This window comes from Fusarium tjaetaba (assembly GCF_013396195.1).
Source record: "Fusarium tjaetaba strain NRRL 66243 chromosome Unknown NRRL66243_c0000252, whole genome shotgun sequence".
NCBI classification, from domain to species: Eukaryota; Fungi; Ascomycota; class Sordariomycetes; order Hypocreales; family Nectriaceae; genus Fusarium; species Fusarium tjaetaba.
The window spans coordinates 1-17,661 of record NW_023501448.1 but is presented as its reverse complement, the minus strand read 5'-3'; the positions used below and the strand labels follow the sequence as shown (position 1 = coordinate 17,661).

Genomic DNA, 17,661 nt, shown 5'->3' with positions numbered 1-17,661 from the left:
GAGTGGAAAAGTTTAGACCAACGCTATATGACAAGCATTGGAACGAGGTGGAAAATATTGGAGTTGGTGGTGTTTTCTTTTCATATGGAACCTGGCTTAGTCCAGTTTTGTTTTTATTTCTTGCATTTCCTCAATGAGCGAAGATATTTACCGCAGAATAAAGTCGAGCCCAGGCCTTTTTGCTATTTGGCATCGATGATTTGATAGTTATCGAAGAGTGTTTGTTGCTGATACTGAAGATCAGAAGGATGCACTGTCCATAGATTTGATGTGGAATTTGAGTGTAGCTACCTACAGGTATGAAAAAGAGGGAAGGCTCTCAAGTTATTAGTAGTTAATCATATGTCGACAACTGGTCTTGCAAGTGTGGCACAAGTTTGAGAGACATTGATTTCAAGCTTATTCAAGGCAAAGAATTGGAGATTATGTCGTGTCAAAATTGTATAACCCTTTCTTTATAGAGGGAATTCTGCATTCCAATACCTGAGGAAGGACTGCTAGGGATAGGTAGTCCTTGGGGAGCAAGAAAACATCAGAGCTTTATATAACGTTTTGAAATAAAGTCAGCAAAAAGGTATCCTAATCTTATGCTAAGTTACCTAAGGCTTTTTGTCATTTTGGATCAAGGTCCTGGAGTGTACCTTGAATGATGTCGTAGCTTGTTGCTGCCTTTGGCTTTTCTTATCTTATCAGCAACAGATGATATCAGTGTCGTGTGGCTCCAAGCTCAGTTGTTTGCCGTTGAAGTTCTTACTTTTTATTCTCTCCCTAGAACAACTTAATACATCCGAGAAACGTCCACACTCTATCAATCGAACTGCATACACGTTGAGGGACTGCGTTCATTCTTGTTCCTTCAGTTACCCTACTCATAACCTCTAGTTCTAGCTAGAGTTGCTAGTAGGAGACCCCGGACTTGTCGCAACAATGAGTGGCGGATGGAATACCAGTTAGTCTCCTGCGGCGTGCATGGTCTTGACTGATATACTGACTTAATTCTATAGTTGAGTCGGATGCGGTATGATTAAATTCTTCTGCGAATCGTTGAGATTGGAGAGCTAATTCGAGGCTGTCAGGGTGTCTTTACCTCTCTCATCGAGAATCTTGGCGTCAAAGACGTTCAATTCGAAGAACTCCTTACCCTCGACCCATCTGAGCTTCTATCCTTACAGCCCATCTACGGTGTAATCTTCCTCTTTAAGTACCCGACTGATCAGCCATATGCGACACCCGAAGGACCCCGCGACGGCTCGTTCGACAATGCCGCATCCGAGAACATCTTCTTCGCTGCCCAGACGATTCAGAATGCATGCGCCACACAAGCTCTTTTGAGTGTACTGCTCAACAAGACAAACGATGTTGAAATAGGCGAGAAGCTCGGCGACTTCAGAGAGTTCACCATGGTGTTGCCGCCCGAGTTCCGTGGTGAGGCGCTGAGCAACTCTGACCTCATCCGTGAGGTACACAACAGCTTTGCTCGCAGCAGCCCTTTTGCCGACGAGACAGACAAGACGGGCGCCGAGGCGGAGGATGCTTTCCATTTTATCGCTTACACACCTATCAACGGTACACTCTACGAGCTTGATGGTCTGCAACCGGCGCCCATCTCTCACGGTGCTTGTAGCTCTGAGGACTTCCCCACCAAGGTAGTCGATGTTCTCCAACGTCGCATTGCACGATATGATACCACCGAGATTAGATTCAACCTCCTTGCCATGTGCCGAGATCTACGACAGCGTGCGCGCGACTTTGGGGATGAGGAGCTGTTGGCAAGAGAAGAGCGCAAGCGACGAGATTGGATGTTTGAGAATGCTCTGCGAAGACATAACTTTGTGGGCTTTGCGGGTGAAGTGATGAAGGGCGTTGTGCGCAGTAAGATCGCCGAGGGTGGTGACGCTGCCTGTGAGAAGTGGGTGAAGGAAAGCCTAGAACGGAGGAAGAATGCAGAGCAGGCCATGAGGGGTCGAGCTGGAGGTGGTGACGGCGATGGCGATGTTGATATGGGAGCTTGAAATGCTTAATGAATGTCATGGTGGAGATAGATATACCAGGTTCTATGACTGAACACTTAGGCAGACGCTCCATGATACCAGGTCTACAATACTAAGAGCTGGTGCTTCTTGATAGACGACATATAGAGAGAGAGCGAAATCTCCTGTTGTATCACTGCACAGTCACCTTGTCGTTTGCAGCGTAGTGATGTTCATGGCTCATAATTGCTTATATACGTTACTACATCACATTTGACATTTCAGTATCTTGCCCCCTTATTGGTAGTTCCCCTCCATCCCCTTTTCTCTGGTATCGACAATACCAGGCTGCGCAGGCTCCTATATAATGCCTTGAGGGCGATACTGACCTTTTCCACTGTCATCATCCAGAAGCAAACATTGTCCCACAATTCCAAAATGAGGCACCAGCTCTCAGAAATTGATCGATACAGAGAATAGAAAGTGTCATGTGTCAAGGCTGATCGTCGTGCAGTCAACGCTCCCATCGTTCATTGGGCGACATAGGCTGATCGTCTTTGCCGCTGGAAGCAGTTCTGGAGCTGCTGTTCTCACGACGATTGTCGTAGTCAAGATCTCTCATGGCATGACCAGAATCACCTGGCTGGTCTTCATCATTCTCCTGGCCAGTGTTTCGACCGTGGCGAATGGCGCGAATGAACCAGGGAGCGCGGCCTGAACCCTTCCAGGTCCAGTACTCCTTGAGATCGTACTCGCGAGGCTCAACATAGCCACGTGTAACCCAGACAACAAGGCCGACAAGGCCATTGAGGACTGCGTAGACGAAAACACCACTAAGGGCTTACATTAGTAGGCATATAAAGGAAGAGATGGGGCACTTACGCGATGAGACCATAGGCCACACTGTAACTGAAAGGGATGAATGTCATGACGACGAAAGAGGGCAGGACGTCGCCAATATATCGCCAGTTGATTTGTGTGATTTGTCGGATCATCATGCAGCCGACCTACACATCTTGTTAGCTGTGATCCGAGATCTAAAGAAAGAATACAAGCTACCAGAATCAGAGTGCAACCAGTTGCCCAAGGTGGTACAGAGGCAAAGATGGGCGCAAAGAACACAGCAGCGGTGAAGCATAGTCCAGTGGTCATGGCAGTCAACCCAGTTCTTCCACCTTCAGCGATGCCAGCGCCACTCTCGATGAAAGCGGTAACAGGCGAACTGCCCAACAGAGCACCGACAGAGATGAAGAAAGCATCAGTGCAATATGCAAGAGTCGAGCGAGGAAAGTCACCGTCGCGAGGGTTCACAACACCACAAAAGCGAACCATGGAGTAGAGAGTAGCGGTAGCGTCGATGATGTCGACATAAAGGAAAGTGAAGAGAGCGAGGGCGAATTGAGATGCCGAACCACCAAAGGACCAGTCGAGCTGGTTAAGAGTTCTTTCGATTGGGTGCCACATAACAACTTGACTGAAGAAGCCGAAACGGGAGTCCCCCTCGTCAGTGTGTGGAAAGTATGTGATGGGCGTGTTGCGACTGTGAGGAAGAATGTTAGTTGATGTTGGAGGATGAAGGGGGAGAACATACGGCCATGACAGAACAGAAACGAGGGCAATGCCAAGGATGAGGGCGTATTTGACGCGGAACGCCATAAGAAAGGCAGTGACAATACCGCCGCAAAAGACAGCAACCCATAACTACCTGAATAAGCACACGAATCTTGACAGAGGTCAGCCAACTTACCTTGGGACTCGACATCTGTCCTTCTGTACACATGCCAGTCACCTCATCAAGCAGTTCCTGGGGACAGCCTCCAAGCGCAAGAGGGGTAGCCTTTCCACCGCCGGTGATAGCACCAATACCGGCAGAGTACGAGAGACCGATTTCAGTAAGGAAGAAGCCGATACCAACGCCTGTGGCAGTTTTGATGGTAGAAGGGATAAGCTTAACGAGCCACTGGCGCATGCCCGTGAGAGCGAGAAAGATGAAGATAAGGCCTTCGACGAAGACAGCTGTAAGTGCGAGACGGTAAGAGATGGGGCCGCTTCCGTTGTATCCGACAACTTGGAAGGTGAAGTACGCGTTGAGACCCATACCGGGGCTATTGGGAACCACCATCAGCATCATATCATAGGTAGTGTGAGAAGGCGAGAGACTTACGCAAGGGCAACAGGGAGGTTAGTAAGGAAGCCGAACATGAAGCTTGCGAGACCGGAGACTGCAGCCGTAGCAGTGACGATATCTCGTCGAATGTCTATTGCACAGTCAGCATCTGTCCCCCCATGATGTTGGAAGTCTGTCAAGACATCTTGACTCACCTTCTTTGCAGGCAACATAAGAATCAATCTTGTCACAAGCATGTCTATCCGTCAAGTCACATACACAAGTGCCACCAGACTGAGCGAGCAGAGCAGCCTATCTATCGTTAGCCAACTGACTGCGGCAAAAGAGAATCGAGAACTCATACGTTGACGGCGATGATGTATGCCATAGTCGCAAAGGTTGTGATGCCAGCGCGAACTTCTCGAAAGAAGGTCGCTCCAGCAATCTCTTGAGGCTACAAAATCATCAGCTTAGACAATTCCCAGCAAAGACAGAAACAGCGCATCTTACGTGTCCAGTGCCGCTGAGGGTGAAGAAGTACCCAAAGGCCGAAGTAGTGACATAGTGGTCAATACGATCAAAGAAGTCACGAAGACCAAAGTATCGAGAGCGGCCAAAGTGTTGAATAATGTCGACATCTTCTTGGTTTGGAGGAGGCGTGACGCCTTGCTGTCCTGGTGAGGTTTCCATCTCGAAGTCAATGTGCGTTTTGTGGTGTTTGCTTTGAAAACGCGAAGATGGAGTGGAGGAGAATTGGAAGATAAAAGGAATAAAGGGGACTGATTAAGTGTGTGATAATGTGAAGAAGAAATGCAAGAAAGAGAGGAACAGAGTGAGGTTGGTGGTGGCGTCGATAAACGCTGTGAAGAGGAGGAGGTGACACCAGAAGAAATGAGGAAGAGAGATGCTGTCTTGGGGCAAAGTTGAAGAAGCAGAAGATTAGATTATATCAGAGAAAATCAAACAGAGGCTCTTAGTTTCTGGTGTCAAGAGGACGAACCACAAGAGCAGAACTGTAACCGGCAGACACTGGCAGCCGTCTCGCACTGCACTGCCAACAACCTCGACGTCAGTCGGTATCTACACCTCGAACCCGATAAGATGAGTTCTCTCTCGTCAACTCTTGTTACCGAATTAACGGGTATGCATCACAAGACTCGAAGTTCGAGTCCAAGTTGCGAGTTGCGCAAGATGCACACACACGTACAGACAGACACAGCATAAGCCCAGAATGAACAAGAACAAAAGTGAACAAGATCTATAAGGCTGTGGGTGGTTTTGGGTACTTTTATGTGTACACAGCGTTGAGAATGTTTGCCTTGGTCAAAGGGGAGGGCATTGTTTCCACGGCCCGTCTGTGTAATATTCGTTACCTTGGTTCGAGGGCTGGACCTAGCATTTGGGTCTTGGCTCCTCGTCCGAGCTTATTGTCAAGGTGATGCGTTTGAGGCGTTGTGATAGTGAACATGCTGGCAAACGGGCCTCATTATAGGCAAGTCTGGGATGAACAGTGATTAAGAAAGGAGTTTGACTCATGAGGATGTATATTTATACTGAACTGATAACTGAGATACAGTCGAGATCAAATCCATCTCGACAGGAGCCATTGGATACCTGAACATGGCCAACAGTCCGAGTTGATTCACCTACCACACATATCCTACCCCTGAATTCACCAGAAAAGGGTATTCTTCAATGAGATCATGATCCAGGGGGATCCCGTTTCCACCACTGAGTTCCTGGTACCGACCCCTAAGGACACGGGTTGAGTGTCGTACAGACCAGGTGTTCGTCCCACCACATGCAGCTCGCCGACGTTCGCGAAGCGAGAAGGCGTCGGGTGTGAATGGTGACAAAAGGCGTGGTTGGCTGATACAGATGTAGGACAATGCCCGGTATGTCTGTAGCCGAAATGGACTGGTTCTTGCTGGTGTTCTATCGACGTGGGATGCAGGCAGAGAACTATTCGGCGGAAGGGGGTCACTCATGTGTTTACGCTCGATAATCACAGCCGAACAAGAAAGAACACAAGGAAAGACATGTCTATCACCATATTGTATAGTAGGTTCTTTATCCTAAGTTAATGCCTAACAATGTGACTGACCATTGGTTGATATCTAATGCACTGAAAGTCGCCCCCTTTCACTTACACAGAGAGCTGGCTGAAAGTCATGTGGTCTTTTTGTGAAACCAGTCAACATCCTGTATATCAATCACATACAGGCAGAGAATATGATCCTCTTAATCAGGGACGATTAGCATTGCCCGCATGGCTTGATGCTGACATTCTTACCAGGCTGTGAGGCCCTCAATGACACCTTGCTGCATATATCAACTCGTCTCAACTTCTGCTGTCACACATCCGCCCCGAAATCCACACTGATTAACTGCAGTAGGAATATTTCTGGAGCTATTTTATGGGGGCCAGTGAATCTGTGACATGAGTAAACCTTGAGTTGATCATCCCAACACTTGATCTCACACCTAATCATCGTCCTGTCTACCAAACGCGTATAAGTGACCCTTCGTGACCCCAGAATTACTCCTCACAGTAATTTAACAAACTCTCACGTCATTGCTACTTCTGTAACCACTGGCTCTTTTTTCTCCGAACTGGGACCGACATTCTCGTTTGACACTCGCAATCGCTTGGTGCACCTGACACTGACACGCGGGTGCTCAGCAACTGTCAACCACATACTTCACTTGATACTTAACAGCAGTTTTCACACTCTTAATACTATTATTTGGACCTTGTACTAGAGGCTAGTGACTCTCTGAGGCAGCGACCTTTCGTTTACCTTTACTCCTCAACTTCTCGCAGCCTCCACCCCCACTCCTCCGAAAACACACACATTTATCTAACAACACCACCTCCTTCGCTATCAAGAAATAGAAGATAAAGGCATCTGGTTTTTGTTTCCGAACCCCTTGAAGCTTATGCGAAGTCTACTTCGTAACCCATTCTTTCACCTAGAATAGATACATTTATTCACTGGACCTACACACGACTTGCTCCGATCTCTCTCATAAACAACAAAAAATCACCCACCTTAGAATAAACCGCAACAACTAATATAAAACCATAGAGCACCAAACACAATGTTCGACGTCATCTGGGTCGACCCCGACCGCGAGCTCGTCGGCGAGCATCGTGCCAAAAAGGAAATAAAGCGCGAACTGAAAAACAAGGAGAGGGAAAAGGAACAAGAGAACTCAATTCTCAGCCGCTCAATCTCCGTCACAAGCACTCGATCCTCTACAGAATCTCGCTTCGGGTTTCTTCGACCCCGAAATGGCAAAAATGCAAAGGGCAAAGAAAAGACTCCGTCGGGTCTTTTGACTCCAAGTCACCACTCCTCACGCTCAAACTCGGGGAGCTACCATCGCTCGGCACTTATGGCAAACTTGTCGAATGTTTCCCTCGGAGCAGAGCGAGCACACAGAGCGAATACTCCGGTTTCCACTGATGCGTCGTCTTCACACGTTGTTAAGCGCAACGAAGTCTCGCAGCCTCGACCATCCGACTTGGAGAACTCAGACCTGTGTTCAGAGGTGTACGGCTGCTCTGAGCTAGAAGGCGATCACCCTCCAACGCCGACTGGTTCCATGGGAGATAGGTAACTTGATCACTCACAGAGAGGGAGAACACCACTGACCTTCTTGTAGAAACTTCCCTGTTCCGATACTCCAGCCAGAATCACCCAACAGTCTCGTACCAAGTCCTAGTCTCTCCAAGGAACCGAAAGCTCCCATTGTGATCAACTTCCGACCCAACGATCCCGACTCATGGCGCCCACCCGAAGAGTGGGAGTACATCGACCGACAAGCAGAAGAGGCGCGAATGCTTGAGAATCAGGAAGATGTCGAGATGACCGTTGATGCAGAAGAGACGGTTCGAGTGAACCCGTGCACAGACTTTGAGAGTGTAAAGGATCAAGTCAAGGGTATGGCGGCTTCGAGTCCCAGCATGATTCTTGCGCGTATCAAGGAGATCTGGACCGTTACCGACGAGAAGCTCCATGGAGAGTTGAACATTGAGCTGAAGCGATGGATGCTTTCTGTCCTGCACTATCTGGACATTGAGGCGAGGGATAGTGCTGGTGTTGCTTGCGCTGTCACAAATACGTCTGACAATCTTGGGGTACTGGCTCTCTACGAGTCTGAGAGTGAGTGAATCTGTGACTACCATAGTCGCGTAGTGCTAACAACATTAGACACGGCAACATATATTGCAGCTCTTCACTCAAGCAGGGAAGTATACACTTTGACAACAGCGTCCTTCCAAAATAAAGAGCTTCCGGACATTCACCCGGTATTGGTCCCGTCCATGACTCCCTCGACACTCCCGATTGACCAGCACTCATTCACCATCGTATACTCGCTCTCTTTACCCGCCGTGTGCTCTTCACCCGAGATACCAGGGGTCCTCAAGAACATCAGCAACCGCCTTCGAGTCGGTGGTTCCCTGCAACTCACTCTCATCGACCCGTTACCCTGCGCAAGTACACTCGGTCATCGCATGCGAGCATGGCTTCAAGAGCATTTATTGATCAACCTCGAGCGACATTTCAAGTGCACGAACCCAAGCAGACTGTTCCCAGAATGGATGGGTGATGCTGGGCTGCGCGGTCAAGGAAGCACTCTCACAACCTCAAAGTTCTACGCTGTATCAGCCAGTATTCGGAGCCAAGCCGACGACAGCGACCCTTTCATAGACAGAATCCCTTCTGAGAGAGAAGTGAAAGCAGAAGTCCGTAGCATCATCGGTCGTCTGCTTTGGATGGAAGTCTGGGGTAGTTTCGTCACTGGGGATAAATGGTGGTGGGAAGACGAAGGCTGCGTCAACGAATGTCTCCAGCTGGGCACAGTTTGGGAATACCACATGATAGATGGCGTGAAGCAAGGTCAAGAGGACATTCCAGAAGAGGTAGAAGACCTCGAGAACTTGGAGCACTAGAGATACAGGGAAGATGAAAGACGTTGCTGATTTGTGTTTTTGCACTGCAGTTATCCTCATTTCATGCTTCATTCGTAAGAAAAGAATCAGGGGCAAGGGCCCTTTTTAGAGGAAGATGCCACACTATGGAAAGAAGGGATTATAGGGCGAGGATAGGTATATGGTCGGATATGTTCAGAGAGATAGAAGCAAGTTTTTATTTTGAGGTTGGCCAGTGAGCAACTGTGACGAGATGTATATGTAAGGGAATTGTATGATCAGACGAATGGTAGAGCCCTTCAAGGTAGAATTCATGGCATCCTCTGTTAAATGGCACTTATCTGAACTACCTAAGTATCTTATAACCTTGACCGTGTTTCTTAATTCAAAATCCGCGCTTGCTTCTGCCCTCGTATCGACGAATCTTGCAACATTTTGATATGGACTTTTGACATGGACCCTGCTGCTGTGCTGTCTGAATATTTACCTTTATACCCGACGGTGTCACCAGTTTTATTCCCAGGCTGCCTGGGCATCATCCTCATCTTCGGCCGATTGGATAGAATCATCTGAGGTTTCAGATCCCTCTTCACTGACTGATTCCTCACCATCAAATTCCCATAGGTATCCGTATCCTGATGGAGTCTCCCAAACTGGGGTTGCGAGTTCTTCTTGCAAGTCTAGTAGATGATCCTCTATATGTTCTGTTGCCAATTTCCATTCCGCGTGGTTGATTCGCTTGTCGACAGCTCGATACCAAGCAACCAGATTTTCACGCTCCCGCCGTTTCTCTTTGTCAACCAATAAGGCTAGGTGTTCTCGCGCGACTGCAATATCCTTCTCTTGCAACGCAACAAGTACTCGCTCAAGATTCTGAGTATCATTCTGTAGGGCTTGATCTCGAACGCCTTGATAAAGCTCGACAAAAGCCTGTTGCTCAGCGAGGCTAGGCCTACGAGCTCTTCCCAAGTCCCATTCGTCAGTAATATGAGAGAACTTGACGAGATGATCAAAGGGTGTGTCGCCAAATGAGTCTTGTTGATATGGGTCAATGCCGGATAGGTCCAAGTCAGAGATATAATGAAGTAGTCTTAGTGAAGCGTTTCTGGCGGCAACATGCAGCACGTTTCGAGAATCGTGACTAGAAATATTGACAGAGCAACCTGCATTTGCCAAAGCTCTGGTTACTTCCAATTTATCGCGACAAACTGATAGAAGGAAAGGGGTATTCCCGAGGTTGTTTCGTGCCTCGAGGTCAGATCCTGCCATGAGCAACATCTCAATGGCTGCTTCGATGTCTTGATGGTTGGTGTTTTCAGATTCGGCCAGATAATGAAGTGGCGTGTTACCAAAAGTATCTCGCTGCTTTACAGATACTCCTGCCGCGAGCAGAAGGCTGATGACCTCGGTGTTGGCATTCATCGAGGCGCGATGCAATGCTGTCATGCCTTCCTCTTCGCACAAATTAACGTTAGATTTGGAAATGAGCAGCATCTTTACAGCCTCGACGTTTTCTGCGTCGACTGCGATCATGAGAGGTGTCCATCCATTGTACGCTGGTTGATTAACATCGGCTCCAGCTGAAATGAGAACTTCCATGGACCTGACTTGGTTTTCATAAGTTGCAAGAAGAAGAGGGGATTCTCCAACGTCGTCAATCGTGTTGATAGCCCAAGGTTGCTCTTGCAATGCTTCTTGCAGATCCGTGCATTGCAAGATCGCCTCGTGAACCTTGGTCGTTGTCACTTCAGGAACATCCCGACAAAGATCAACGACTTTTTGAACAAGATAAGTTTGTTTGTCGTCGAGTTTATGGTATTGTAGTGATTCGGTGGCAGCAATCGCAGCACGTCTATCATTGTTCAGATAAGCTTGGATGAAAAACGTGATTGACGACTGACCTGGGTAAACCAACCTCTGTCAGGATGTTCTTCCATACATCTAGAAGAACCTCTAAAGCGGAGTAAAGTCGCTGACCAAGAGCATACTATTCATGTTAGTGCACACATACTGCTCCGTGGTGATTGGGGATTTTGACCAACTTCTATGAGTCCCATGCCATAAATATCCGTGTCATGAGGGTGAGTCCCATACTCTGTCACTGACCTCCTAACTACTTGGCTTGAGCCTTCTTGGTTAGCCCACACCACAGAGTTGTGTTTGATCGATCTAAAGGGGCGCAGGGCGCATGTCAACCCAGAGAGGCTGCTATAAGACGCACAAATCTTGAATGTTCTGATGAGAAACCATTTCGGGACTTGGTACTCCATTCTTAAGGCCGTGGTCCCCGTGCAGTAGCATCCTGGATACGAACAATCCTTTCTAGATGAGCTCTTACAACGCACAAGCCAGGACCCAAGGAGTGAGTGCATCCAACCAGCGCTTCGGTATTGACTCTCAGAGAAGTGACATCGGCACCGGCATACCGAACCAGATACTATTCTCTGATTTGGTATCATAGAATTTATCTGCACAGAGTCATTCGTGTGTTCTAGATTGCTGCCATGGCTATTGTTAACAGCCACTGCATCTAACTCTGGTGTGTCGTCACCCTGAAGTTGTTGAACTGGTGCTGGACTCTCTATGACTTCTGGTAGTTGCGGAGAACCTGAAGAGCTTATATGCATCGCATACATGTTTATCATCATCTGTCTCATTTCTGCCTGGAATCTGTTCACTTGTCAATATCGGAGGCCATAGTTAGGTTCTATATGTAACAAACTCACCGAATATCGCAGGACACGCGTGACGAGTTCAGAGCAAAGTGAAGAGTTTCCTTAGCTTGATTCATTCTCTGTTGGAGCTTCTTGATGTCGCTTTTCTCTACAAGCCATTTTATCTTCTTTGTCTTGCTCATCTTGTTCCCCTCTGGACCACTCTCGCGAGAACATATCCGTAATAACGCTTCGAGTTCTGCGGTGATCCCATTAAGGTTTCGAGCGGCAGTGTTGATGAGTCCTTGTTCCATTTCGGCGGGAGCCATTCTCGAGACAGCTTGGGCCATAGATTTGATCATCTCCAACTAAGAACCGGATGTTAGTCCAGACCACAGGAAAGGTTGTCAGCAAGTTAGGGGCCAACCTCCTTCATCAGATAGTCAAAGTCTTTTTGAATATCCGGAATCTCTCGAAAATAGAGATGGCATGCTTCCCAGCTGCCAACGCCTGCACAACAGCGATGGAGCTGGCTACGGCACCGAGGACCTCCATCGTAAGTGGTAAATTGTGTTTGTTCGCAAAGATAGCTTGTCTAGACTCGGGTCCGTGATCTTCACAGAGAAAAAGAAGAAGTCGGCATGGAAGAATCAAGGTAATCTCAGCTAGGGAAAAAGGCAATCGAAAATCAGGCTCTGAGAATGCCTACTTGGTTGGGCGAACCACCAACCAACCACCAATCAGATGTACATATTCACAGCCTCGACGAGCGAACATAGCCAAGGCATACCAAGACAAAAAACAATGGGATTTACTTGGTGAGATGCTGGGAGCCGACATCTTGTGTAACAATTCCCAAGCCTCAGACACAGTAACGCAGCTTGATCTGATGCATGGAGAGACGAGATTGAATGGGCAGTTTTGCACCTTCTTATAAGGCAAATCGGACATATATCTCTTTAATTCATTCCACGACTCCGATTCCTTTTATAGCTGAGTACGAACATAATTTCAATATCACGCCTTGATAGAAAAACTGACGGTGGCTAATGCCTGAATATCACTGGTGTTTTCAAAACACTCTGAGCAACAAATTAATGAAGAAGGCTAAATTATCACATGACATTTGAACTTTCTTCGCAATGTATTGAAAGTATCCTGGAAGTGTCGGGAACTCAATTGGATCCTGGAAAGCCACATCAGGCGAGTCTGTAGATGGCTTCATCTTCTCCGCAAACCACAAAAAGCCCATATCCAACCAAGGCGCAAAATACAAATGCATCCCGCTTTCCCCCGCATTTTTCACAATCCCTGACCTTTCAAGATCATACGATGTCCCCACCAATGATCTACCTACGTATATCACAGAACAAAAGTACGGCTAATAAGTCGAGACGACAAGCCCACCCTTGGGGGAGGCAGGAAAACCTGATGTCTCTTTTCTAAGTGATCAAATGACTTCGGTAAGCTCAGGGTGCCCTTTAGGACCTTTGGAACAGTTTCTAATAGCTTCTTAATTTACGGAGTACTGTCAAGAGCTTTCTCTCTCCCCGAGGACACCCTTGGCAAGCCACTGTCGATATCAAAGGGACCTTAACTCAAGCCCCCATGTCACATCCTTGACGCCATCGTCCTTTCTAACCCCAGATTCCGCATCATCTGTCAATCTGATTGCGTGAGTGCATTCCGGGGTAAAACCTGTCAGTGCTTCCTCCGGACGACCGGGAATGCATCGTCGAGACATGGATATCAAGCCATCCTGTCCTTGCAGGTGCTAAACTAGCTCTCCCCTACCTCGTGTTCCGCTCTTGACATGAGGGAGTCACACTCCAGCCACGTGTGTTGAGTAACTGATTATCAAGCTTAAAATAAGGTTGATTCATATTCGCGTGGCAGATATTAGTTTTTGAAACACAGTGCTGTATCACAAGATGGCAAAGGAGAAACATTCGAACTGTGGTAAAAGCACGTAGATGGCTCTCAGACTTTGATCAGCATTTAAATACTATTTGTAACAATACTGGGGTATCCATTATCCTCCATCTTTCGACGCTGGTGAAACCAACAAATGTCTCCCAACAAACTCCCCCTAGCTGTCTAGAGCACGCCTTGACCATCAAAGTCGTGTCTTCATCATATATAGTAACAAAAGAAAAAGGGTATCTGCAGCATCGTTTCCAATCAGACCCTTAGAACTGTTATACACGCACGTTGTCTCTCCGCTCATCGTCTGAAGTCGGCCGGCTCTCGTTGGCCAGTTCAGTCATGCTTTCCGTTTCGAACTTATTCGATCGCCGGAACTGACCGAGGTTGTGTCGATGGTGGCTGGTCATTGTTCTTGCGTTATTGGCCCCGACCTCTGGTGCCATTCCGCCAACGAGTTCTGTCACATCCGGCCTTCGACCCATACGTAGGTCGGTAGCCAAGTTCTTGCAAGCACTCCAGGATGTAACCATGTAGATGAGGGCATTCCAAAAGCCCTGAAGAGGAAGCACAAAAGCACTCATAAACTCAAGCGGTACAGATGAGTTTTTGGTGTGGAATACTGAGTACACACGGTTGGCGCTTGATGGGACCCATGTGATCAAGATGGCTGTGAAGAACAGCAGGGCACACTTTGTATATTGCCATGCTGCATTGCTGAGTTCTCGATTCCTCCTTCGAGCAGGATTGCCTCCTGATCGCTGCTGCTGCTGTGCAGGAACTTGAACACTCGCCCGTGTTTGTTGTCGTTCAATAGGATGAACTTCATCCCCAACGTCCCCGGAGCTAGGCTGCGCTGAGATATGGACCGAGTATGCGTTAGAGCTGGGATCACTAGGGTCGGGTGCTCGGCGGCCTCCCATGGGCTGAAGATGAATCGCATTCGGAGTAACGACCTCTGTGGTGACTGAAACCTCTGTGGTCTTAATAGTTCCCAGATGATCTCCAGCTCCATAAGTCAGATCTCGATCGGTGGAGCTAAAATCATCAAGCTCCTGTCGCTTGCGATAGATGGTGCTACCAGCACGGATGTAGATAAAAAAGGTAATGGCAATGACAACCCTGTGATGGTCAGCGCCCACTCCAAAGTCGAACAGGAACAATTACTTACCAGACAGGTCCGTAAAAGGTGATGATACGCCAGATATCCCATTCCATGCTCACCCAGCACCACAATGTGGCATTACCATACATTCGGTGTCCCTCCTTGTTCTTGATGAAGATGTATACGAAGGCGGGGACGAAAGGAATACCATAACATCCGATGAGATAAGGAATCTCCATCTTTCGTAATCTTCGAGCATCGAACTTGAAATAAAATGTCAGGTACACATTGATAGCCATGGACAGGGTCCAGAAGGCATCGGCAGGCATGAACCTAGTGCAAGTTAGTGTCTAGGAGCTTCGGTATGGTGTAAGTGAGCGTACATCTGGATGAGGAATGCCTGGAATTGGCAGCCCACAGAATTTGGTGAGCCTATATATGACCTTGACATCAATGTACCGACATTGGTCATCATGTTGCCAAAAGAAGCATAAAATACCAATCGGTTGATGGGTTTATGAAAGGCCTTGGATGACAAGAATGTGGCGATAATGAAGAGTGAGCCGAGTAATGAGAAGACAGAGCATGTCCGCTCAATGATGCTCAGAGCGCGGAGTTGCGAGTTTGAGAGATGTTCGGCGGAAGACATGATGGAAGTACCGAGACTCGAGAGAATGGACGGCAGTTAACTTGGGTCTTGGTGGTGATCACCAGGCAATTGGTGGTTCTCGTCGTCGAGCCGTGGTGGGGATGGAGAGTCGGTTTTATCGATAGTTCACCATTCTTCCAGCGTCTAGGTACTCGATACTTATGATGAGGTGTTGTTGGATGAAAAGAGGGAGACGCAAGTAAAGTAAAGTCCAATGCTCTATTGTCGGCCCAATCTTGGTTGGTTGGTTGGTTGGTTGGGTGTCCTCGGTATAGAAGGAGCGTTGGTATGCGCAACGGTCAAGTCCAAAAGCGTTCGAGGCTAAGGTAGGTAGTTGTGTCTAATAACAACCAACACTAATACCAACGATTGCACATTCAGGACAAAGGTGCAATTCCAAAGCGTGGCAAGCAAGGAGGAAACTATGCAGTGACCAAGGGGGGATGATTGGGGTTTTAAAGAAAACTGATGCAGATCACTATTGCATACACAATCTTAACCAAGAGGAGGGCGAGCAAGATGATGATGGCGGGGGGCGAGGGGGCAAGGCAAGATAAAAGTAGTTAAAGAAGAAGTACATAAGTGACAATTAGTCTAACCAAGAACCCGGCACAAAGGAAAGACCTGCTAGGTAGCATGTAAAGGAGGGGGGAGGGAGTAGATCTGTGTGTAATATGGCTCGCGGGGAGACTGAGAGGCGAGGGCATGGCAAAGCATGGCATGGCATGCGTATGCCCAAAGAGGAACACGGACAGAGCAAGACAGACACAGACGGTGGTGATATTGGCGCTTATGCTTATGACATGGGGTGTGGGAGGGTACAATAGACGAGTGATGAACTCGACGAGGATCCCCTGTAACCCTTGAGCTGAAGACGGACAAGCCTAAAGTCGATGTCTTATCCATGTCCCGGGGAATGCATGGGGATGAGAAATCTGTAAGACGGGCGGGCTCCACAGCTGCTGATGTGGTAACCAGTAGATCCTACAGCAAAAGAAAGACAGCCAAAGGAGATATGGAGACCCTTGAAGAACGGACATGTTGCCGATGCCGATAGAGGGACGTAAGCAAGTCATACATTTACCCAACGCCTCCTGAAGCCAACAGCATGGGAGAGGGCTCAAAGTTTCAAGCCACGGCGTTCTCGCCTAAAGAGGTATGATAGCACAGCATCTTGTGTCAAGACTGCACAGAGAGGGTATCACAGAAACAAGAAAGAGGTGAGTGAGAATGAGATCGTCTGTTTTGATCAAGTCAAGTGATGATAGTGCAGTGGTTTTTAGACTGAGAACATCCCAACATCTGCTGAAGATCCCCCAGAAATGATAATGGAACCATGCTTGCATGTCCCGGGCATGAGGAATTAAAATCCACGCACGTCAAAGATTAGAGAGTCGTGAGTGATATTGGTAATTGGTTGGCCGTCATCTGTTGGACCAGAAGTGAGTGAGAGAGAAATGGAAGAGAGAGACGAGAGGGTGGCGTCCAGCCCCAAGATCTTCACAGGTGGAGATGGATTGTGGAGTTTAGTCCAGTTTGCGGAGAGACCCCACTAACTTCACTGGAGCAAAATCTGCATTCAACTCATCTCATCTCATCTCAATCAGTGCAAAACACAACATTTGTGTTGGTCAGAGGTGGATTCGAGATGAGCATTGACCTGTTTTTCTGAACCAATTAATAAAAGCCAGATCGAAAAAAGAAGGCGACAACTCATCTGCCGTCATACTTTCAGGAACGGCGCCCCTTTTGCCGGCCCTTCTTTTAGCTGCCTTGACGCTCACGCTCACTCACTCACCACACACGGCACAGCACAGGCAGAACCCCCCTGAACATCCCCTAAAAGAAACCCTGGGCTAATGCGTGAAGGACAAGGCATGGACCAAAGCCTCCTATCAAAGGATTTGCAGCTGACATCGAGTCGAGTCAACTCTATGTATGAAATGCTCCGAGCACATGGCCGCCAGGCACTTGATAGTAAAGATCATCGCTGCCAGTGGGTTTTGTTTCAATTGCCTTATTCATTCACTGTCTGTTCGCATGTGCTAAAATGCTTCTCTCCTTCTGTCTTGGTCTTGGCGCTGTATATCCTGATATCCCCATCGCCAGAGACCCTCCCCCAGATTCTTCACTGTCTCGTGAGAGCTCCAGCTCCTTTTCAGCGTCGACGTTGCACTTGGCACGCGGGGGTTCTGCTGCGTCCACTGGCTTGACTTGGCTTGGCCTTACGGGGACTCGGTTGCTGTAGACGCTTGGCATCTGGGGGAGAACAGACAAAAGAGACGAGAGCGAGATATGGGAAACGGTAGATGGG

General features: G+C 48.0%; 5 protein-coding genes across 5 annotated transcripts; 2 read left to right on the top strand and 3 right to left on the bottom strand.

Moving 5' to 3' along the window:
* Positions 1–927: 927 nt before the first annotated feature.
* On the top strand, positions 928–2,012 carry FTJAE_10707 (ubiquitin carboxyl-terminal hydrolase L5; the record flags this gene model as incomplete). Its single annotated transcript, XM_037343575.1, has 3 exons — positions 928–949; positions 1,005–1,018; positions 1,077–2,012. 3 exons carry the CDS (start codon positions 928–930, stop codon positions 2,010–2,012), a joined length of 972 nt encoding a protein of 323 aa, XP_037202230.1.
* Positions 2,013–2,484: 472 nt separating this feature from the next.
* On the bottom strand, positions 2,485–4,767 carry FTJAE_10706 (major facilitator superfamily transporter; the record flags this gene model as incomplete). The annotated part of the gene is made up of 9 exons (XM_037343574.1): positions 2,485–2,803; positions 2,853–2,977; positions 3,030–3,510; positions 3,562–3,671; positions 3,718–4,075; positions 4,135–4,228; positions 4,293–4,389; positions 4,442–4,531; positions 4,588–4,767. 9 exons carry the CDS (start codon positions 4,765–4,767, stop codon positions 2,485–2,487), a joined length of 1,854 nt encoding a protein of 617 aa, XP_037202229.1.
* A 2,412-nt stretch (positions 4,768–7,179) lies between these two features.
* Positions 7,180–9,037, top strand: FTJAE_10705 (uncharacterized protein; the record flags this gene model as incomplete). The annotated part of the gene is made up of 3 exons (XM_037343573.1): positions 7,180–7,697; positions 7,747–8,246; positions 8,295–9,037. 3 exons carry the CDS (start codon positions 7,180–7,182, stop codon positions 9,035–9,037), a joined length of 1,761 nt encoding a protein of 586 aa, XP_037202228.1.
* Positions 9,038–9,529: 492 nt separating this feature from the next.
* On the bottom strand, positions 9,530–11,984 carry FTJAE_10704 (ankyrin repeat PH and SEC7 domain protein; the record flags this gene model as incomplete). The annotated part of the gene is made up of 4 exons (XM_037343572.1): positions 9,530–10,868; positions 10,918–11,003; positions 11,443–11,686; positions 11,743–11,984. The coding sequence occupies 4 exons, from the start codon at positions 11,982–11,984 to the stop codon at positions 9,530–9,532; spliced, it is 1,911 nt and encodes a 636-aa protein (XP_037202227.1).
* A 1,884-nt stretch (positions 11,985–13,868) lies between these two features.
* Positions 13,869–15,347, bottom strand: FTJAE_10703 (G coupled receptor like; the record flags this gene model as incomplete). Its single annotated transcript, XM_037343571.1, has 3 exons — positions 13,869–14,715; positions 14,765–15,031; positions 15,082–15,347. 3 exons carry the CDS (start codon positions 15,345–15,347, stop codon positions 13,869–13,871), a joined length of 1,380 nt encoding a protein of 459 aa, XP_037202226.1.
* Between the last annotated feature and the right edge of the window lie 2,314 nt (positions 15,348–17,661).